Raw genomic sequence first — 23,220 nt, 5'->3', positions numbered from 1 at the left:
AAGGCTGCCTGATAAAGCCGTTTTCAGAGGACACTCAACAAAATGCCCTCTGGGAACAGGGAGCTAGTGCAGCATGCGAACTGGCCAAGCGTGCGGCTAATAGGCGACGGCCCGTTACATCGGGGGTACCGCGGTACCCTGACCGCTCCCTGAGCCCCGCTGCAGCACCCAAGACAAGCACGCGAGGCCTCCGTTGGGAGGGAGCCCAGCCCCACCCGAGTCCTCCCCGCTCCGCACTGCCCAGGACGCAGCCCGCGGCCCTTGAAGACTCGGCCAGAGTCCCTCCACGGTGGGAAGAGTGAGACTCAGGCAGGCACTGGACCTGGCCACAGAACGGGGGGCAGGTGTGTGTCATCCACCCCAGGCGAGGCAGGCTCCGCCTACAAATGGACATTTTGCAAGTAAATGGCTAAAAGAAAATGCCAGACTGGCTATGTGGGCTTGGGGACGGCACATGCCCACAGACCCTGCGGACCAGGAGTCGCTGCCCCTCCCACCTGAGGGTTTCTTGACCCAGCAGCACCACCTCCGGGAACCGCTGGGCTCTGAATAGCCAGACTCAGCCGGACTTCCTCAGCTTCCTGCATCTGTTTCTTCATTGAGGCCAAGTTTACTGCTCACCGACACTTCCTCTAAAGATCAGGGTCCCAAAGTGGAAGGGGAGGGAAGGAAGGGGACGCGGGAGGGACTGCTCACCGTGGCTCCGGTGCAGTTCAGACACACCCATGCCGTCTCCCCTCTCGCCTCGGGCCTGATCGTGCCCGGCACACAAGCTGGAAACATGCCAGGCAGCAGGGCAAGGCCAGGGTGGAGGCCCGGAGCGGGAGAGTGTGGCCGGGGGCCTCTCGGGTCACAATGATGGGGGAAGGAAAGGCAGCAGCTGGTAGGGGGTGTGGGTCAGGGTGGGAAGTCTGCCCTGTGTCAGACTTTCCGGAGGACAGAGTCAAGCCACCTAAGGCTTCTCGGCTAGAAAGTAGTGAGATCAGGCCTACACCTTAGAGAATCATCTTTGCGCAGGACAGACGGGAGGAGGGCCAGTCCCGAGGCTGAGAGACCAGGGGGCATCGTCCACAATCACATACTTTCAGGCATCTGTGAACACCCACTCCAGGCACCGAGGCCCAGAAACAGCCTCAGCAACATGTCCACATCGTTCCCATCGGAGGCGGCGTGCATGTCCTCGCCCCTTGATTACGGGGGGCCTGTGACCACTCCATTGTGCAGAAGCGACGCATGCTCCCCAAGACCAGAGCACAGACACGGCTTCCACCTGGTTCCCTCTCAAGCTCCCCTTGCGACCTGGTTGCCATGCCACGAGGAAGCTAGGAAGCTTAGGCCACACGAGAAGGCCACGTGAAGATCTCCCAGCAGACCCCCCAACACGGGAGCAACTGAGAGAAAGGGAGGGACCTAGAGGGTGAAAGACACCGAAAGAGGAAGGGAGGCAGGGCCCCGGCAAATGGCCAGCCATACTGTTGCTGTCCAGCCAGACTCGTGAGCATCACTGTGTCCTTGCAAATCACCAAGCCTGGGGTTACTTGTGGAGCAGCCACAGAGACTGGAACAGAACCTGACGGGACAGAAGTCTGGGACGAGCTCAGACAGGAGAAGTGGTCGTCCTGGATGCCACAGGACAGCAGGAGGGAGGGCCGGTGAGCTGACCAGAGGCCAGACCATCGACTGCTCCCAGGGGCTTCTGGGCTTTGTCACAGCGTGAGAGCCGCTGCAGTGCGCGAGGGTTGGGGGGGGCGATGGCCACAGGTGGCTCACACGATGCCCTAGAGACCAGGGGACCAGGCGGAGGTCCAGGCAAGGAGAGACAAGACCTACATCAGGGTCGTGGCTGTGGACAGGGCAGGTCAGGATTTGTAGCCTCACGTCCAAGGACATCAATAAGCCCTCGAAAATACAGAATGGTTTACAGACAAACATTGTACTGAGTGGGAGTGGGAGTCCTCAGCTTTCATTGTCGGAATGGAATGTGACCCTCCCCGCCCAAGTTTTTAGTTTAATGCAGACATAACCACATATCATGAAGGATTCACTCGTTGAACGTGTACAATCAAGTGGTTTTTAGCATGTTCGGACCTGTACGACCACCACCGCAGTCTTAGAACACTTCCGTCCCCCACAACAGAGCCCCGTCTCCGTGAGCAGCAGCCCCCATGCCCCCACCCGCCTCCCCAGCCAACTCCATTCTGGAAGCGGACTGTTGAGACTTGGGGCAAACGTCGAGTGAATGTGACTGAGTCGCAGACAATTTCTCTCTCTTGAAGAAGGAACAAGTGAGCCCGTGTGCCGCTGGTGGTACCGTTCCCAGAGCCGATAAGCCACGTCATCTGGCGTTAAGAACATGTCATCCCGGGACCCCCGACAAAACAGCGTTCCAGGAGCCTCCTCACCGAGACCCCTGCAAGCAGGGACAAAGCAAGTGGCTCTTTCATTCTGGGCCCGTGGAAGATCAGAGCCACAACCAAAGAGCTCGGTGAAGGGTCACAGGACGCGTCAGCACGCACACCTGAACTATTTCGTCTGCCACGAATCTCCCAGCTCCACCCACTGAAAAAGCCAAAACTCACCCCCAATCCACAGCTGTCCCAGGGGCCAGACCGTGGTCTCCACATGCCACAGCCCAGTGCCACAAGCGCTCCTGGGAGAAACGGCCAACTCCAGGTCTGGGGCAGGAACAGAAGATGACACGCCCAGAGCACCCTGTCACACCAGGGACATGGCTCCGAGGGACCACTCGTCTCTGCCGAAAAGTCAAGAGCTGACCGGAGAGGCTCCCGCTGGCAGACGGGTGGGTCCACGGGGCCTTGAAGGGACACAACAATGGCAATCAGGAGAACACATCAAGTATGTTCACATCCACACACTCGGAAGCGTGGAAAAACAAACGTGAACACAGCTGCAGGATGTGAGGGACCAATTCTGAGAACTGGCAGATAAAGAGAAGGAAGCAATTACCTGCCTTTAACTTATAAATTACACCCTGGATAACTGCACCGCTACAACAGCATTTCTAGGGAAGTTCCTCTTCGGAGAAGCCCCGTGGCTGACAGCCGAGCGAAGGCTGACGGGGCATCGGTGTTCTGCAGCCCCACGACTGATGGGTTTAGGCACGGGGCACCCTCCACCACCCACATCCAAAGTCAGTCAAGGTGACGGGATGTGCCCCTTGTGGAAGAAACAACGGTCCGGCAAAAAGGAGCCAGACCTAGATCTGACCAGACCTCTGGATCCAATTGGCTTCTCAAAACATGTTTCACAGGGCGTCCCGGAGACAGGAAGCCTCGACGCACCACCACGGGGTGTGGCAGAAGCCAGGCGGGGCCACCTCCGTGCAGCCGCTGGAGTCTGGTCCACACGCAGGCGTGGCTTGGCGGCAGGGCCGGGGTCTCAATTCCGCATCCCCACACTCCCCGCGTGTACCGCTCAGGCCACAGACGGAGGGCTGGGGCACAGCAAGCACCACGTGCAGGGCAGACACAGCAGACACGTTTCGAGGAACAAGGGACGTCAGGGAGAACCTGCAGCTGACCTTGGCGTGCCGCCTCGACTGCGGCCCGCGGACAGAAACCAGCCCTGAATCGGGAAGTGAGGAGGAAGCCGCACACTTACACAAATACTGGGTCTTTGACAATTAAGGGATTACTTTTTTACGGGTGAAAATGGTATTATGGATACTTTTTCAAGTCCGTATCTATTAGAGATCCGTTATGAACTATATACAGACTATGTCTGGAATTTGCTTCAAAAACTGCAGGCAGGCAATGTGAACAGGGTCTTGGGACAGCTGGAGGCGGGTGTGATTACTGCAGCGGGGGGGGGGGGGGGGGGGGGCTCGGACACGCTCTCCCCGACTCCATGTGTGTTCCAGGTTCTCCACGAAAAAACAAGAGGGACGAAAAGGAAACATACAGCACACGCAAACCACTTTGGACCTCACGCCCTCTGTGCGGCCACACGGAGAGTCCACAGCAGCTTCTGGAGATCTCCCCCTGAAGCCTGTGGGCCCGGCCCCCTCGGACCCACAGCCCAGTCTGACCTCCCCCGGGTATGAGCGAGGGCACGGAAGGAACCCCCGATGTCACCTCTGGACGCTGGGTGGAAAGCTCTTTGCTTTTACTTCACGTTCCTCTCGTCCCCAAAATGTCGACAATGACCATGTACTGCTCTTCATAATCAGATAACAGATCACGTGTTAATTTGATAAGCAACCAGCTTTTTCTCCTTTAATTTCAGTTGTTTCTTTAACCTTAACTTCTGAGCTGAACTGATGACCTTCAAAATTAAAAACCTTTATAACAGACAGCTGTAAAACATTTAAGCTTTTATTTTATTTTTTAGACTGACTGTCCTATGGAAACCCTGAAATATGGCTGTTGAACGTGTCTTCGTAAGTTACTTGAATGTGCCTGCTCGGTGTGCCTCCAGCACCCTCCCCAACGCCCCACTGACAGCCTCCAGGAAACGGGGACCGCAGGCCTCCCCAGCAAGGCACAGGGCGCAGCCGCTCCTGCGATCTCAGAGCTCTCCAGCCCGAACTGGTTGGTGTTTTCAAACCCTACCCTCCCACTTCTGGCAGAGGAGACGAAATAAACCCACAGGTTTCTTAAAAGCTTCCTGATGAGTGTGCTGTGTACCTTACACATGGTAGATGCAAATATATGTAACCCCAATTCCATTCAAGAATTAAGTAGGGGCGCCTGGGTGGCTCAGTCGGTTGAGCTTCCGACTTCAGCTCAGGTCAAGATCTCCCGGTCTGTGAGTTCGAGCCCCGCGTCTGGCTCTGTGCTGACAGCTCAGAGCCTGGAGCCTGTTTCAGATTCTGTGTCTCCCTCTCTCTCTGACCCTCCCCCACTCATGCTCTGTCTCTCTCTGTCTCAAAAATAAATAAACATTAAAAAAAATCAAAAAAAAAAAAACACAATTAAGTATGAATCTCAAGATCTCTCAAACACTGTATCCCGGATCCCAGGATACGATCCCAGGATGCGGAGTTTAGGGTAGATTCTCCCCCTGAGGCCGTCTGGGGCCCAGCAGGGAGCCCAGGGGTCAGGAGGCCTGGTCCTCCGTACCCCACCAGAGCCCCGGCAAAGCGGAGACCGGCAGGGCAAGCCAACTGCCCCCACAGTCCTGGCCGTCACCAGCAGACAGCTGCTCCCCGCTGCAAGGTCAAAGCCTCTGCAGCCCCGCCCACCTGTACGTCTGCGGATTTCCAGCCAGCCCTTTGGCCAGCTGCCAACGCCCACCAACAGACACCCGCCAGACGCTGCAGACCTCACAGCTGCCATAACAGGTTACCCCAAACTCGGCGGCCGACAACACAGATGTATCACCTCACTATTTGGGAGACCAGAAGTCTGACATGGGTCTCACTGGGCTAAAGTCAGGGCATATTCCTTCTGAAGTTTCCAGGCAAGAACCCAGGTCCTCCCATGCATCCAACCTGTTGGCAGAATTTGGATCCTGGAGGCTGAGGCCCCCATGTCCCTGCTGGCTGGAAGATGAAGGCTGTTCCAGGCTCAAAGGCCTGCTGTGCTTTTGGCTCCTAGCCCTTCTCCCACGTCCGAAGCCAGAACCACATCCTCTTGACGTCCATCCCTGATGGGCTCTCCTCTTCCACTCCACGGGCCCAGCGGACACTGGGTCCACCCAGACAGTCCAGGCCAACCTCCCCCTGCCTCCGAGGCCTCACACTCACCTTGCCTGCAGCCCCTGTGCCCCGCGAGGTGGCACCACGGTTGCCAACTGTGGACGAAGCAGGCTCCATTAATTGGCTCATCACAGAGAGGGTTACTTGCCAAAATTCAGATGGCAGCCCTATCCCTGGAAACTGGGATTCACAGTCTTAACCCAATCCATTCTAGTTAACCAGAACAGAAATGCTGCTTTTGGAAGAATCTACATAGAGCACTGGAAGTCAAGACAGAATGAACCCCCGGGACAGGAGAGGAGAGGCCTGGCTTCCCGCTGACAAGGTCAGCCCCCGCCTCACCCTCACTGTACCTACGTTCCCGTATTTCAGCAAGGTCACATAAATGTTAAACTCCAGGACTGTCCAGGGCCCGGACGCTCGCACACCTGCAGGATATCTGGCACCCTACTTCATCCGAGCTTACACCCCATTTCACACAAGATCACAAAACCCAGGCTCATGATTCAAACCCTGAGGCTCAGGACACCAAGCAACTGTGGGCACCGCGTGCCCGCTCCCGGCGCTCCTCTGTCCCTGGGGCAGGAGGACCATTACTGACGCCCCCCCACACCGGCGCTCTGCAGCCAGCCTTGAGACCCTGCGCACACGAAAGGTGGGGTTCCCAGATCACAGACAGAAGCGGGCAGGAGCTGTGCCAGCAGAGAAAACTGCTAGGTAAGAGCAAGTAAAGGGCCCAGCCCCTCGCCTCTTAAGGGACCGGGCCGGACAAGCCCGCTCTCAAGGAAGGACCAGCGATACAAGCAGCCCCGCCTCCGGTGTGATTTCCCAGGTCACAAGAGGGAGAGACGAGAAAGAACAAACACACAACAGAAGCACACCGTGCTGGTCTCTACAGCTGACGTGACCCTAATCGATCCAGGCCACCCGTCAGAGCTGGAGGCTGACCTATTTTCTACAAAGACTGAAATTAGCATACCTTCGTCTCTAAAGACAGAAGCTACAGGGGGAAAGGGTCCGCTCAAACGGAAAGAAAATCACCGTCAGGAATAAAATTCAGGGGCAAGACCTCGAGTCCACAGGAGTCCCCAAAGTAAACAAACTAGCAAAAACGTTTCTCTGAGCAACAGTGGAGATAAGCACACACTATTTCAGACAAAATCAAAGCGAGAGCTGTCTTCAATTTAGTAACTAGAAGAAAACCAGAAGTAAGGCATTAACCCTCCTGCGTGTTCAAACACAGAACATCAGCTGAGAAAGAGCTTTTTCAAAGGAAAAGGCAAAAACGAGAAGAATTTTCTCTTTGCTGAGCCACAAACAGTCACGGGGCAGCGCGGGCCGAGCATGTAACCCGTCCTGCCCACGCTCCAGGGGACAACCCACCTGGCCCCACAGCAGCATGACTCTGGGCGAATGTTCAGTAAGGTGTGTGAGAAGATCCCCGCTACCCCAGCCACAGGTAAATGGTACAAGCGAAGGGTATGTCTCATGCACAAGCCACACACAGAGATAAAACTGCCTCCTCAGACAGCATCTTTCTGTGACCTGATCCTGTCCCAATTCAAAATCCCCTCGTAATCATCACAGAGGGTGCTGACACACTGAGATTAGTTAGTAAACATTTAACGTGCTGAAAACACTGACATCGGTTACACACAACCGAGCATTTGGTGAAATCAAAGCTGCTCAGGTAACACTAACACGGCTCCCTACGTCACCCACGAGCACAGGATGATTTTGCTTGTTGATTTAGTGCTTTATTCCCAAAGTTGCAGATCACCAACCTGCAAAGAAACGGCGTTTTACGTTCAGCTCATTTGTCACGCGGACTTCGGTGCAGAGTTTCAACATCAGTAACATGGTCAAGATCATGACTATGCTTTGCCAGAGGAGCGGCGACTCAAAATGCCTTCCAAACCTGGGGAGGTAAAGAGACCACGGCATCAGGAGGGCCCCCGCACACCAGGGGCCTCACCGCCTCTCCCTGCCCAGGTCCCGACCAAGGCCCCCACGGCCACATCCTGAGCAGCCCCCAGAGGGTCTCTCACATCCGTCACAGCCTCTGGCACCGACTGCCTCGGCCTCAGGCTCCATCCACGGTGCACAGAGCTGGGTGAGCAGGGACACTCCTGGACGGCTGGGCGCGGGGACACCTCTCAGAATCATGTGCACGGCTCCTCAAAAGCCACACTCACCTCCCCAGGAGCCGCTGATGAGGGTGTGGACGGGACTCCCCGTTCCCTCGCCGCACAGCCAGGTGCCCAACACCCCACCTGCAGAGGCACCTGCAGAGGCACCTAGACCACCTGATGCCCTGGGAAGATGCATTCCGGAGTCCAGGAATGACAGGAAGCCCTGCCCCCTGACGAAGACGAGTGGGGTCAGCAGGCCAGAGCAGCCCACGCTGTGAGCAGACCAGTGAAGGGGGCCAGGGAACCCCCCACCCGCCACCCCAGAGAGGAGAAGGCAGCTGAGGGCACAACCCCCCTCCCGACCTGAGGCCCTGACCCCCCGACCCAGGCCTCTCTGCCCAATCTCCCTCCCCACCCAGGTCTCGCTGACCCCCAGCCGAGGCCTAGTGGCTCCCGCTCTTCTCCGGGCCCCAACCCCGCCCGGCTCTCACATCCTCCCTACTGGTTTTCCCTCCAGGGGCAGAACTTCTCACCAACTCGGCCACAAGCTCGAGGAGGTGAGACCGCAATCTAGTGAGTGACTAGCACAGACTGGGCCTGTCGGCAGAACCCAAACCCCAGGGGCTGAGAACAGCCTGGCCCTTCCGGGGGCAGCTCGGGGTCTCCGCCACAGCCACCAGAACCACCAGAGCCGTGACCTGTTGGTCGGGCCACGCAGGCCTGCGGGACTACCATCGACGAGGCCAGGGCACAGCACCGTGCTCTTTCAAGGCCCAGCCCCAATTCTAGCCCAGCTGCTCTGGAGAAGGAACTCCGCTAGGTCTGCCTACAACATGGCCTGAAGGGTATTCCCAAAACTGGGGCTGGCGGTCAGCACCTCTAAGTCAGGAGAGCCTGCAGTCTGATTTCCCAGCTGCTCCCGAAAACAAGAAAACACAGAGACCACCACTGGGCCCCACCCCCCACGCCCTCTCACTCCCTCGGGCCTGAGCCTACACCCAGCTCCCCCTGCAGAGAGGGCTCACCGGGGGCCGACCACACCCACAACACAGAGCTGGGGCAGAGCTCCCTGAGGGGCCACCCCTGGGACTGCACCAAATCAATGAGAAATCGGGACAGAAACTCAGCGGCCGGGCTCGTGGTAAAGGACGAGACCAGAGGCAGCCCCTCCCCGCCGGCCAGGGCATGTCTTTGGAAGCTGTGCCTATGCTAACAAGTCTTACCTACAAGGTAAAGAAACAGCGATGTCCCCAAGGTAGAGACACTGACCCCCGCACCTGCTCCAGGGCCGACTCGGCGTCTTCAAGCCCACGTCTGTGAGCACCTCACCGCCAAGCTCGGATCACCTGCCTCTCAGGAGAGAGCAGACAGCACCTCCGATGAGGATCTGCCACGGCCACAGCCACGGTGAGCCGGCCCAGCAGGTGAGAATGTGCCACCTGGAGGGGAGCCACACCAGCTGAGGCTCCCACAGGACGTCAAGCGACCCGGAAAAGACAGACACTCCCTGCGGAGCGGGGGTTCCACAGACACCGGTTCCAGGACCGGCATTCTGCACTGGTTCCTGGCGCCAAGGCCCACGTCCTCTGAGCAAAGGACAGAGCAGGCCTGAGGTCACAGAGGCTCAGGCCCAGGCCACCTGGGTCCAGGAAGGGCAGAGGGGCCAGGACACAGCAGACGGCTCCATGACCACCAGCTTCTTCCTGCCTCCCCAGGAAACGTCACTTCGGCTGCTTCGTCAGGCCTCTCCTGAGGTGCCTCAGGAATTGCAAAGGAAATGCTAAGTGACTGGAGCAAGAAAGGGTTGATGAGCCAGGCCTGGGTGAAGAGAAGGTACGAGAAGAAAGAGGTGACAGTGCCCTGGGGCTTTCTAGGTCAGAGGCACAGGCTGGGGGCGCTTCCGTAGGCTCACATGGGCTCCAGGCCCCTGGCACCCGTGAGCCACTGCCCCTGCACCTCATCTCTGCTGTAGAGGGCGACTATAACACCGGGGACTATCTAAGGACGTTTCTAGTCATTTCTAGGAACTGGATCCCACGGTCACCCAGCTGACCCCAGGGGTCAACTCATCTATAGGTGAAGGTCAGACAAGGGGCCAGCAGAAGCTAGATGTCAGCCTACTAAGACTGGAGATGCTTCCTTCCCAAGCAGGCCGGGAAGAACCACAATAAATAAGCTGCTCTGGGGCCCCTCACACCAAGCTCATCATGCGAGAAAGGCCACTTTCATGTTTTAAATACTCAACAGAAACAATGACTGGAAAAGCTGGGCAAAGAAATCAAGGTTTGCACTTCTCCTTAAACCACACACCCAAAGAGGCGCCTGGGTGCCTCAGTGGGTTAAACGTCCGACTTGGGCTCAGGTCATGATCTCATGGTTTGAGAGTTCAAGCCCCACGTCAGGCTTGCTGCTGTCAGCACAGGCCTGCTTGGGATCCTCTGTCCCCCTCTCGCTGCCCCTCCCCCATCGCACATGCTCGCTCTCTCTCTCTCTCTCTCAAAAGTAAACAAACATCAAAAAAACAAAACAACGGGGCGCCTGGGTGGCGCAGTCGGTTAAGCGTCCGACTTCAGCCAGGTCACGATCTCGCGGTCCGTGAGTTCGAGCCCCGCGTCAGGCTCTGGGCTGATGGCTCAGAGCCTGGAGCCTGTTTCCGATTCTGTGTCTCCCTCTCTCTCTGCCCCTCCCCCGTTCATGCTCTGTCTCTCTCTGTCCCAAAAATAAATAAAAAACATTGAAAAAAAAATTAAAAAAAAAAAAAAAAAACAAAAAACAAAAAACCCCACCAAAAATCGAATCCAGATGAACTCAATGTTTATAGTAAAAACAAGACCATTTAAAGTGAAGTGAGAGGGAGCAGAGGTGAGTACTTAGGGTGAAGACAGGCTGAGACACAAAATTTCAAAAAGCACAACTTTCCACAAAAGATATACAAGAGACAAGATAAATATGAAACAAGGTTCAATGTCATTAGTAACTTCATAAACTAATTAAAATACAAAGATACCATTTTTTACTTGTCAAATTAGTTAAGCTTTTCTTCCTTTGATGCTAATAATCTGTACTGACGGGGATGTCGTGAGAGCACTTTTCCCTCTCCTGTCCCTGACAATATGGGTTGGCACAACTTCTTCTGAGGACAAATGATGGGACAGCCTACCAGACAGGTGAAGGGCCTGTCGCTCACACAGCCACTCTGAAAGGGTTCGGGGCGCCTGGGAGCCTGGGAGCCTCAGTCAGCGAGGCATCCGACTTCGGCTCAGGTCATGATCTCACGGCTGGAGTTCGAGCCCCATGTCAGGCTCTCTGCTGTCAGCACGGAGCCCACTTCAGTTCCTGTCGCCCTCTCTCTCTGCCCCTCCCCAGCTCACGTCTCAAAAGCAAATAAAAACATCAAAAAAAAATTTTTAACTAAAAAAAAAAAAAAATTCAGTAAAATAAAAAAAGTTCTCCCTTAACTGCAGTGTCCCTAGGTCTCACCCCCCAGGAAGGTACACACCGAAGAGGGGACAGGCAACATTTCACCCAAAGTTTCCACAGAGATCACCTTCTCTGGGTCTTCAAAGTTACAGAATAAAGCTCAAGCGGAAAGAAGTTGCGTATCCACTTCCCCGTGTCACGCCAACTGCTACACCCTTAGCAAAATGTTACTACGTCCTCAACAGTGTGGTATCTCTGGCAGTGTTCCTGTAGCTCCCACCCAGTGTCATGCTGCATGTCCAAATACAGTGCTACCGCACCTCGGAAACAGCATACGGCGTCGCTGACACAATGTTGCCGTATCCAGTGCAGCGCTAAGGCAGGTCTCCAGTGCGGTGTTATCGCATCTCAGTTACTTTGGTTACTGCACGTCTGACACAGTGTTAATACATCTCCAGTACAGCCCTACTAGTCTCTGGTAGATGATGCTACGTCACCACATCGGATACGGTGTCACTACATGGCTGAAGTGTGCCCACGTTCCCGATACAACGTCACTGCAGCCAACACGATGTTATAGCGCATCCGATCCAACATTACCGTATCTCTGATGCAGTGTGTTCATCCAATACAAATGGAGCTTGAGAACTACCTCTACCAAGGCCCAAAGTTCTGGGGGGGCCTTGCAACATCATCCATGCACCGTGGCCCCTCCCTCCTCATCCCTTCTACAAAATCACAAGCCTGCAAATATGAGCTACGAGGCATCATTTAGCCTTTCTCTTGGCTTCTCCTGACACCACAGAGACAAAATCCTATACATCAGCATTTTATAGAATATAATCTGCTGAATGCTAGTTTTGCAAAAGGATGGTAAGAATCGCAAGAAATCAGGGCGCCTGCGTGGCTCAGTCCGCTGAGCGTCCGACTTCAGCTCAGGTCATGATCTCACGGTTCATGAGTTCGAGCCCCGCGTTGGGCTCTCTGCTGTCAGCACAGAGCTGGCTTCAGAAACTCTGTACCCCTCTCTCTGCCCTTCCCCTGCTCACTCTCTCTTCTCAAAAACAAATAAACATTAAAAAAAAAAAAAAAAAAAAGAATTGTAAGAAATAAAGTGCCAGGGTCTCACGAGTTTCAGGAACCTGGGGTTTACAAGCTCCGCTGGCCTCCCTGGGCGGCAGGGCCACCCACGAGCTCATTCCACGAGTCTGCAGGGGGCTTCCCAGCCTGGAGCTCTGAGGACCACGCTCTCAGCCAGCTCTAGGAAACACACTCTTCAGTTCTAACTTCACCACTGTTCCAGTGTAGACCCTGCTTCCCCTTCAGGGGGCACCCGCCATGACCCGTATGTGTGTAAATGGTACGTTCCACACAATGCTTCTGCTGAAGCGTAAACCCTGCGGCATCTGCAGTGTCTGGAACACAGGAAACCCTCTAAAACCTATTAAATCATGTGGGCCACTAACCCATGAAGCCTGGAGGAGGCCCAGGAGTGGGGTCTTAGGACTAGGTGGGCAGAGAGGTACATGTTAGTCACAAGTCACAGGCGGAGCCCAGCCTGCCTGCTGGGGTTCACCCCGTGAAATCCAAGTACTGCCCTATGTGAGAAGCACATGCCCAGGCCAGAGAGACTCCTGAGGAGGGACCAGTGCCCTCTGCCAGCCCCCCTCCATCCCAGAATGCTGCCTGAAGGCAGCGCTGGGGTTCACACGGTAGCCACAGGACCCCTAAAGTGACCCAGAACGGTTCAGGGTGCAGACTCCGGGGAAGGACCAATCGGATGCACAGAAATACGCTGGCCCGTGGACAAAACTGAGAATCACTAAAGGCCCCCTGTGCTGAATTAGGAGAGAGCACACACTCGTTCTCAAAGTCCCAGGCCCGGCAGTGAAGGGAGAACTTCTAGTCCAAACACATTAAATGCCAGTTAAATCAGAGGCCCTGGTGACTTGGCTTTCAAGAAATTAGTTTAACTTCTGACTTCTCCAAACCAGGTATTTGGACATAGATTAGATACCCTATTCTCTTCTTTGCAATCATAAAGGAAAAGTACTCTTTTTTTTTTTATGTTAATGTATTTCTGAGACAGAGAGAGAGTATGAATGGGGCAGGGGCAGAGAGAGAGGGAGACACGGAATCCGAAGCAGGTTCCAGGCTCTGAACTGTCAACACAGAGCCCGACACAGGGCTCGAACTCACAGACCGCGAGATCACGGCCTGAGCCGAAGTCGGTCCCTCAACCAACTGAGCCACCCAGGCGCCCTGAAGGATGAGTATTCTTAAGGAAAAGACGTCTCACCTGCTCTCCGTCCCGCCCCCCCTCCCCATAAGGGAAGCCAGTCTCGGGCACTTCCCTTCCGCTGCCAGAGAAAACCCACTCCAGCGCCTAATGAAGTGCCCTTCCTGGCCAACGCTGTGACACCAGGCAGGTGGCAGGCCAGGGGCTCCCTGAGCGCCCTCCAGTGCGCTCAGGGTTAACAACTGTGTCAGAGGCAACTGCATTTTGGGACCTGCTTCCGTTCAACCTTAGACTGGATTAAGGCCATTTTAGAAAAGGGAAGCCACGGGTCACCCTGAAGGGAGTGAGCTCTGTCCCCAAAGGAAAAAGAGGAATCTTCAAAATGGGGTTCTTCAACTTGTGCCAAAGAAAAAACTAAGCACCCACTGGCCCTCCTTTCAAAGTAGCCTGGCCCAGAGACAAACCTGGCGGTGTGACACATTCTCCGGGGAGGAGCCAACTTACCAGCTCACCTTTTAAAAGCCCCGGACCAGGGCAAAACTAACACACAGTGGACACAAATCAAAGGCATGGGGCCACGGCTGGATGGAACACAGAGGAGAGAACTTCGGGACTCAGAACAGTCATCTCTCGGTTGTGATGGTGACAGGAAGGGGGCGTTGTCAAAACTCATCCAACTGTTCACTTACAATGGATGCTTTTATTCCACGTAAATCGTACCTCCGTAAGGTGGACTCAGACATGAATTAGCTGGGGAACCAGGGTGGCTCAGTCGGTTAAGAGTCTGACTTTTGATTTCAGCTCAGGTCATGACCTCACAGTTTGTGAGTTCAAGCCCCGCATCAGGCTCTGAGCCGACAGTGTGGAACCTGCTTAGGACTCTCTCTCTCTCCCTCTCTCTGCCTCTCCCCTGATCGCTCTCTTTCTCTCTCTCTCAAAATAAATAATAAACTTAAGAAAAAGAACTAGCAAAAAACGTGATTACTCAGTAACGAACAAGTCAGAAGGGCCAGAAGCAGAGCTCTGGACACCCCCGCCTGGCGCCCTTATCCGGCCTCCACACCCACCCACCCTCCGGAGCAACTTTCCTCACTATCTGTGCTCACAGAAGGTCCGGGCGCCACCAAGTAGAAAGGAAAGTTCCAGACCTTTTTAGTCTTAGAATGAGGCTCCAAGATCTCATTTCATTTCCTCTAAAAACTCCCCCTCCCAAACATGTCTTGCTTTAGCAACTGTTAAAATTAATTTCCAGTTCCTTACCCGAATGCAAATGATAATAAGAGGAAGCTGGGCTGGGAGTGGCAAGAAAAAATAGTCTCAAGTATTATCCAGAAAGTTGACTTTCCTATTAAAACAAAACAAAACAAAACCGTACACACAACAGGAAGGCTGAGGGGACCACCGTCCCTGTACATGACCCCTGAATGCTCTTTCCTGTCAGGCTGTGATGTGCCCTCCCAAGGGGCTCAGTGGTCAGGCTGTGATGTCCCCTTCCTACAGCTCATCCCTTTTTCTTCATCTTAATCACTTACTCATTCCTTGTTTTCTCTTTCCCACTGCCATGCAAATTCTAAGGACAGGGACCCAGTTCTAGGACCTTATCCAGCACACAGAAGTCCGTGGGAAAATATTTGACAACGTAAGAAGGACAGAAAATGAAGACGCGGACATGAGACTACAGTAAGTTTCTCCACTCCAATCCCACCATTTTCCCCGGGGAACAGTCCCGCCCACTTCACCAGCTCCCTCCTAGGAAGTACAGCCGCCTGCACCACCACCCCACTCCGAAACCCCAAAAAGAGAAAGCCATCACCCTGGAAGTACCCCCACAGAAAGCTCCCAACTTACCAGAAAAGGATCCGTAAAATGTTAGCCACCAGGAGCACCAGACACACGTAGGTAGAGAAGCCCTCAGCATTCTGAGTCCTCCGGATGTCCCTGTACTGTGGGATATAGGGCACGACCCCTCCGAACACCATGGCCCCGGCTGCCCCCCAGGACACCAGCTGGTGCAAGGGGACCAAAAGCCAATCCAAGCCTTCTGCTTCCATCCCGACTGACGTCCACCTGGCCCGGGGGCCCTCCGCTCTCACGGTCCTGGAACGCGCGCTGACGGTCACCCCCACATCGCCGCCGCTACCTTGTGCAGTCCTCCACCATCGGGGCCTGGCGAGAGAGGAAAGGAGGTGAACTCCGGCGCAGGGCCCTGGAGGCAAAGTGAGGGTCGCGCTCCCAGGGCGCTCCCGGAAGCCCGCGGAGGCTCACGGCGGCGGCACGACCCCCTCCTCAGACACCGGCGCCTCAGGGAGCCCTGCGCACGCGAACCGGCACCCGCGGGGGGAAAGAGGCGCGGGGCGCACGGCGGTGGACGCGGGCCTGGGAAGCACGCTCAGTCCGGGGGCGGGCGATGGCTGCGTCCCAGCGGGAACACGCGGCCGGGGTGGGGCGGAGCGCGCTCAGTCCCGGGGGCGCGCTCAGCCCCGGTGGGGCGCTCAGTCCTGGGGGCGCGCTCAGTCCTGGGGACGCGCTCAGCCCTGGTGGGGCGCTCGGCCCCGGGGGCGCGCTCAGCCCTGGGGACGCGCTCGGCCCGGGGGCGCGCTCAGCCCTGCGGTCGCGCTCGGCCCCGGGGGCGCGCTCAGGCCCGGGGGGCGCGCTCAGCAGGAGAGGGGGTTGGCTCGGTCTGGGGTGGGACGCACGGCCCGGGGGTGGGGACGCACACTCAGTCCTGGGACCCACCGCCCGCCCCGAGCCCCGAGCCCCGAGCCAGGGGAGGGCGGTCCCCGCGCCGCGCCCGCGTCCACACGCGGCCTGCGGATCCGGGGCCCGGCCCTTACCCTCCGCGCCCGCACCCGCGCCCGCGCCGGCCCCGCCCGGTCTGTTCTGCGTGCACCTTCCGTCTGTCCGTCCCAGTGCCGCAGCCCCGCCTCCGAGTGACGTCACAATGCAGGGGACCCGCCCACCCAGGCGGCAGGCCGAGAGGCGCTGGGTCCTAGAGCGCACCGGCCTGTCAGGGAGGGGTCGGAGCTAGACCGAGACCGAAGTCGTGGGTTGGGGGTCGCCGCGGCGATGCTGCTCCGCCGGCCCGGCCCGCCCCTCCCCGATTAGGAAACACTTGCGTGGCGAGACCGCGCCTCGAGAGCCAGGGACGCACCAGACGCGTCCCCCGACCTGTGCCTGGGCGAGGGGCCGTGTGGACGCGGTGCGCCGCCACGGAAGGCAGAGGACAGGGTGCCGTCCACGGCCGAGGTCTGCGCGAGGCCTGGGGGCCCCCCTCGTGGGGGCCCGGGTTGGGTCTGCCCTCCCCCGCCCCCGGTGATGCCGGCGGTCCCTCCGCACCTTCGTTTCCGACGACCTGGGGAGTCGGGGGGTTGGGGGGTGGTGGGGGCTGCCCGTCCCGATGCGAGCGGGGCCCTGAGGAGCAGGGTGCAGAAGTGAGCCGTGTCAGGAACCTCACCTGGTCTCCGGTGAGGCGGAAACAGGCCCACCGTGTGCCCGAAGCCTCCGCAGGCCCGCCTTCCGCTCCCACCGCAGGTACCCCAGGCCCAGGGCGGCAGCCGGGACTGCCCCCAGGCCCAGGGCGGCAGCCGGGACTGCTGGTCGGGGCGCAGTCTCTCAGACACATCGTGACCGAAGGACCGAAGGACGTGCTGGACATGCCGCTCCCTGACTTGCCAAGTGCTTCCCAGCCTCGGCCCATTCACAGAGCTCTTCCCCGACCGAGGTGAGCCCCCAGGGGCCCTAGCAGGTGCACCGCGCCTGCATGCTGGCGGTCTGGGTGTGCATGGAGCCCTATGCCCGGTGGGATGGTGAGCCGTGAGGACCCTTGTGAGAAGCCAGAGAGCCCTGTGTGCCCAGGCCTCTTGCAGGAGGGACTCAAGGCAGAGAACTGCAGGGCCCCAGGGTTCTGCTCCCATCTCAGTGCGGTGGGACCTGAAACACCCCAAAAGGGAAGGCCTGGTGGATGAGAGCAGGTGGCCGGCCAGCTTCCCCGCCCGCAGGTCTGACCTGGTCTCCTGCTTCCTACCGGGAAGATTTTGTGAGAAATCATGGGAACAGCACGGACCTCACTGAGACTAAGTCCCAAACAAGCCTGGTGTGATGAGAAGGGCCTCCTTAAAGCACAGGGTCATGCTTACTTCCCCCCAGTGTCCCAGGCTGTTGTTAGGTTTTCTGAGTCACAGCTACTCAGAGGATCCACAGGGAACAACTGAGAACACAGCAGCAGGAATGTACAGGGAAATGAAAATACACACACAGAGAGGGAAGTGGCGGCAAGACTGGGAGAAAAGAAGTAGGTGTTCCTACTTAACCGCCTCTCCTGAACTCTGCAGGCCCGGGAGCGTTCCACTCTGTCCTGGAGCCTGGGGTGGAGGGACAGGCTCCCCGCCTACTCTCACTGGATCACGTGGAGTCATGTCCACTGGTCCTGTTCATGCTGGCAAAGGCGGGCAGATTGCTCACCGGCCCCCAGCCGCCTACTCCCCTGGATCTATCAGGGCACATCTCAGAGCCTGCTAAGTGGATACAATCCTGCGTTCTTGGCCCAGGACTTCACCCCGAAAGTGAGCTGATGACTGAGAGTGGGCTTGTAATCGTTTTAAACACCAACTATCTGGAATCCGAGTGGCACTCTCTGGTCTAGAACCATCGGTCAGTCAGGAGAAGGGAGGACAGCTCATCTGAGATGGTGAATGTGTTACATGACTTCCCACAAACAAAAAAAGTCAAATTGTGCTAGGCCAGAAAATGGCCCCCAAGTATATCATCCTAATCCCCAGAAACCTGTGAATGTTACCTTATTAAAAAAGAAGAAGAAGAAGAAGAAGAAGGAGAAGGAGAAGAAATGCAGGGCATTGGCTGGCTCAGTTGGTGGAGTGTGTGACTCTTGATCTCAGGGTTGAGGAGTCTGAGCCCCATGTTGGGTGTAGAGATTACTTAAAAATGAAACCTTTTAAAAAATAAAAATAAATAAAATTTTTTGAATATTTTTTAACATTTATTCATTTTTGACACACACACACACACACACACACACACACACACAGATCATGAGCAGGGGAGGGGCAGAGAGAGAGGGAGACACAGAATCGGAAGCAGGTTTCAGGCTCCCACCTGTCAGCACAGAGCCCGATTCTCAAGAATCTCGAGATCATGACCTGAGCTGAAGTTGGACACTTAAACGACTGAGCCACCCAGGCATCCCAAAATAAAATATTTTTTAAAAATACAGATGTGATTACATTAAGGATCTTGAGACAGCAGGGCACCTGCATGGCTCAGTTGGTTAAGCATCTGACTCTCGATTTCAGCTCAGGTCACGGTGTCATGGTCCGTGACATCAAGCATGGTGTTGGGCTCTGTGCTGACAGCACGGAGCCTGCCTGGGATTCTCTCTCTCCCTCTCTCTCTGCCCCTCCCCACTCAGGCTCTCTCTCTCTCTCTCTCTCAAAATAAATAATTTTTTTTTTTTTTTTTTTTGCAAAAAGGATCTTGAGGGAGGGAGATCCCCCTAGATTACCCAGGTGGGCTCTAAATGCCATCTCCTGTGTCTCTACAAGAAGAAGGCGGGAGACGACAAAGGAGCAGAGGCCACCACAGGCCAAGGAACACAGGCAGCTCACAGAGGCTGGAGGCACCGGAGGGACTGTCCCCAGGAGCCTCCGGAAGGAGCACAGCCCTGCCAGGACCCTGACCTGGGCCTGTAAAACTGATTTTGGACTTCTAGCCTTCAAAACTGCGAGAGAACACATTTCTGCTTTTTCCGCCAGCCAGTGTATGGTGACAGCCACGACCGGAAGCGAATCTAGAAGTCCCCAGGGAGTGACTAACAAGACGGTCAGCGTCACGGGCAGAGAAGAGGCGGGGCCGCCCCCCTCCGCTGCTGTGCCTGCCCCCGTGTCCAGGAAACCTGCAAGGAGACAGATAGGAGGCTTCACTCAAGGAACTTGGGTTGTAAAGTTCCGGAACACGGACTTCCAGCGCCAGCCCCAGAGCACTTGGTGCTGGTCCCCTGATGACTCTCACCCCCACCCCGGCTTTCTTCGTCGACCCAGCCGTAGCCCTCGCCTGGTGGAGTGGGGCAAAGAACGTCTGTGTGCCCCGTACCCTGAGCTCAGCCTTTCCTTCGGGCAGCTCACCACCCGTGGCCGAGGCTGGGCCCACCACCGGCCTCTGTGTCCTCACCCTGCACTGGTGCCGAGTGGCCGAGCTCTAGCCAATGAGGGGAGGGGACACTGACTCACCCCACCTGCAGGCCTGGCCCCCTTGGGCCTCCACCGGACCCTCCTTGCTTGCCTTCGCCTGCTGACCAGGTGCAAACAAGACAGTGGAGAATCCACTGGGATGTAGCCTAGGATGTGGCTCCCGGCTAGATGGGACATGACGCTTGACTGACAACATGAGGCAGAGCCCCCATGTCGGACTGTGACACCGATGAGTTTCACTGGGCTCAACCACTGGAATCTGGGATTGTTCATTACAGATGAGCATTACTTCCTGTAACATACAATCGAATTCTGAAATGTCCACCACCTTACCACTTCCCAAATGGCATTTAACCACACTCACACACACTGCACAAAGCCCCAGACTGAGGACTCCTAAAAACCCAGTTGAGCCCACTTCTAATCTTTCAAACCGACACCCATATTGTTACGTAAAGGAGCCACTATGAGCCCTGCAGTGTCTGCCCAGCCCGACGCGGACCAAACGCAGCTCCCGCCTGGTTGGCACCTCCCACTAAGACTCCACCAGCAGAGCAGCTCTGCGACTGTTTTAAATTTCATAAACGATGGCTCTTTTTTTTTTAAGTTTGTTTATTTTTGAGAAAGACAGCATGAGTGGGGGAGGGGCAGACAGAGAATCCCAAGCAGGCTCCACACCTGCCAGAGCAGAGCCCGATGCAGGGCTCAAAGCCACCAAACTGCGAGGTCATGACCTGAGCTGAAACCCAGAGTTTCGCCTAATGGACCAAGCCCTCCAGGCACCCCTAAAAGATGGCTTTTAAAATGCAGATCGCCTACGGGGAGGACAGAACCACACTCCAGCACCACAGACCTACTGCCTCTCCCGTTTTCCTGGGCCATGGGAACGGTGGTCCGACCTTCCAGGCCTTCTCTGGCCTCTCTGGACTCAGGAAAGGCCCCGGCATCCAGAGGTCAAGGGTTTCACCACCTTTCTCAGCTGTACTTCTGCCTTTGAGAGCCCTGAGTTTGCAAGGACCTGCTCAGCCATCGGGACAGGAATGCCCATGTGGCTGACAGATTGCGGAGACCCCACACAGGAACATTGTTACCGCTTTAGTTTTGAACAACAAAATCATGAAAACAGATAAAAGGACAACAAAAGGGAGGAAATATTCAGAAACACAGGAAAGAAAAGGGGTGGGCCCTAAGAGGTGCCCCCACCAGCTCCTGCTCATGAAGCTGCATGGCTTTTCCTGGTGAGAAGGCACTAACCCAGTCCAGGCAGAGCCACCAGCCCATGACAAGTATTTCCCCTTTCCCCAAACCCGTGAGAACAGTAGCAGAAATGGAAAGTCCTCCTGCAGTGAGACCAGGAGAAAGCGGGAGCTCCGAGCTGCTGGGGTGTGGAGACAGGCCACCTGCACGGGCCATAGAGAGGAGGAAGTGAGGACCCAGGTCCAGAGAGAGCCAGGGGAACACCAGCTGCGGGGCATCTGAGCTGCAAAAATGAAACCCCTAACTTGCAGCAGGGGAACAAGGTTGACAGGCTGCTGCCAGGAACATTCCAGAACTAGTCAACAAAGAGAAAATAGAAAACAACAGCCCAAAACAGTGTAGGAGATCTTCGTGAATCCTACTTCGGAAGCATCTGTGAGCCTCACCGGGGAGGAGAGCAGAGGTGCCCGGTGACGCCCCACGGGGCTCAGGCCAGAGCCTGGTTTTCATGAAGCACCTGGGAGCTTAACAGCCACCACCGCCTTGTTGGGACCCGAGCCCAAGCGCCTCGCCACCTTTCTTATGCAAACCTAACTGTCCCGAGAGTGTGACAGATCAGTGACCGAGCAGCAGAGGGTGTGTGTTGTTTTAAAATATCTTCAGGGGCGCCTGGGGGGCTCCCTCGGTTAAGCCTCCGACTTTGGATCAGGTCACGATCTCCCGGTCCATGGGTTTGAGCCCCACATCAGGCTCTGTGCTGACAGTGGAAGCCTGGAGCCTGCTTCGGATTCGGTGTCTCCCTCTCCCTCTGCCCCTCTCCTGCTCATTCCCTGTCTCTCTCAAAAATAAATAAACACTAAAATAAATGAAATATTTCAGAGAAACACATGCAATTCTTAAAATGTGTCAGATGATGATAGTATTAAGTGGAAGGGAAGGAGGGAGGGAGGGAAGTCTGGATGAGGCGTGCAGTGTAGCTGACAGCAGTGCCCCATGTCCTGATGTCCCGGGTCCCTGGTGGTGACAGCGCCCTGTGGTTGTGGAAGATGTTTTTAGGGGAGGCTGGGTGAAGGACACGGGAACTGTCTACCCAACAAGGTACTCTCTGAGAAAGAGGCTGGGCTCAAGGGTGTAACTGCAGTTTGAAGAAACTAAACCTACGCGGGTGGGCAATCTGCTAGAGAAAAGCTCGAGAGAGGTCTACGGAATGATTATAAATTTTTTCAAGGAATTATTTTATGAAACATTCAGAGAGAAAAATAACCCATTATGAAATTAAACTGAGAGAAGACAGTCAGAATTTGACCGAATCTAAAAAGACCAGAATGAGCGGGTACAGTTACCCGCAGAAGCTGAGTCCAGACACGGGACGTGCAGAGCTCAAAGAACCGGTGAGCTCATATCAGGAGTCCCAAGACTGGGGTGCCCAGCTGGCTCAGTCAGTGGGGGTATGTGACTCTGGATACTGGGGTCGTAAGTTTGCGCCCCATGTGAGGTGTAGAGATTACTTTAAAAAAAATTCTCAAAGACCTAGAAAGGGCTTTACTTACTTTTCAAAAAGTGAAATGGAAATTCCGCGTCATTGGCTTGTCCTGCTGCCTGGCTGGAGGGTCATCAGCAGGAAGGATAAGAGAGAGGAGAAGATATACCAGGCTGTCTCACGAGCAAAACTCTTCGTTAATAACTGGAATAGAGACCATTTCAAACAAAAACTGGGTAATAAGATGGCAGCCGCACATGAGACGAACAAATAAAGAAATTGTAACATGATTCTCATTTACGGTCTTTGGCTAAGAATCCACTGGAAAATGAATGTGAGATCTTGTACCAAAAAAAAAAAAAAGATGTCCCATGAGCTTATTTAGCAGAAATATTGACTCTCCAAAGGGAGCTGTTTCGGGACAGTAGGGATGACAACAGAATGAGCCGAAGGCAATTAGTAGCAAAGGAAAGGAGAAGTCACGGAGCAGTCAAGAAAGGGAGGAAGGTGTGCGGAAGCCGACCAACCGGTCTGTGCAGACTCCGTGTGACCGTGACCAAGGGAAGCTCCCTGGGCCGGAAGAGCCCCTGCTGGGGAGAAGCAGCACGCCCGGGGGGAGACACGACCAGAGCGAACCGAGGAAGCCAGTGCCTGTCCAAGCCAAGTACATGCGCACGCGTGCACACGCACGAATGCACACCACGCACAAGGGGCTTTCTAGCTCTAGAAGCACGCGGTTTTGCTTATGAACCTTCCCCTTTTCTTTTTAAATTGAGGCGCAATTCACGCGACACGGAATCGGCACTGTTAAAGCACACAGTTCGGTGGCAGTCAGCGCAGTCACGCTGCTCTGCCCGCACATTTCTGTCCAGTTCCCACACATTTCATCA

The 23,220-nt window shown here is 55.8% G+C and overlaps 1 protein-coding gene and 1 long non-coding RNA gene across 10 annotated transcripts in view; one reads left to right on the top strand and one right to left on the bottom strand.

Moving 5' to 3' along the window:
- SLC66A2 (solute carrier family 66 member 2) overlaps nt 1–16,367 on the bottom strand; it is a 52,874-nt gene extending 36,507 nt beyond the window's left edge. For 4 of the 9 annotated variants that reach the window (XM_058691744.1, XM_058691743.1, XM_058691746.1 and 1 more), the window contains exons 1-2: nt 15,299–16,041; nt 7,444–7,577 (exon numbers count right to left, since the gene is read on the bottom strand). In XM_058691744.1, the coding sequence (XP_058547727.1) occupies nt 7,444–7,577; nt 15,299–15,501 (337 nt within the window). In that variant the 5' untranslated portion in view covers nt 15,502–16,041. Of the gene's footprint in view, nt 1–2,211; nt 2,816–7,443; nt 7,578–14,710; nt 14,796–15,298; nt 16,042–16,284 lie in introns of those variants that run through there. The other 5 variants (XM_058691738.1, XM_058691740.1, XM_058691739.1 and 2 more) reach the window with 5 other exon arrangements.
- Nucleotides 16,368–17,020: 653 nt separating this feature from the next.
- LOC131489860 (uncharacterized) lies at nt 17,021–18,438 on the top strand. The gene is made up of 2 exons (XR_009250777.1): nt 17,021–17,171; nt 17,782–18,438. It is a non-coding gene; the product is annotated as an uncharacterized LOC131489860 (long non-coding RNA).
- Nucleotides 18,439–23,220: the final 4,782 nt, after the last annotated feature.

This window comes from Neofelis nebulosa, chromosome 11 (genome assembly GCF_028018385.1).
Source record: "Neofelis nebulosa isolate mNeoNeb1 chromosome 11, mNeoNeb1.pri, whole genome shotgun sequence".
Lineage (NCBI taxonomy): Eukaryota > Metazoa > Chordata > Mammalia > Carnivora > Felidae > Neofelis > Neofelis nebulosa.
The sequence above is the reverse complement of the archived record's forward strand: the minus strand, read 5'-3'. Positions and strand labels throughout refer to the sequence as shown.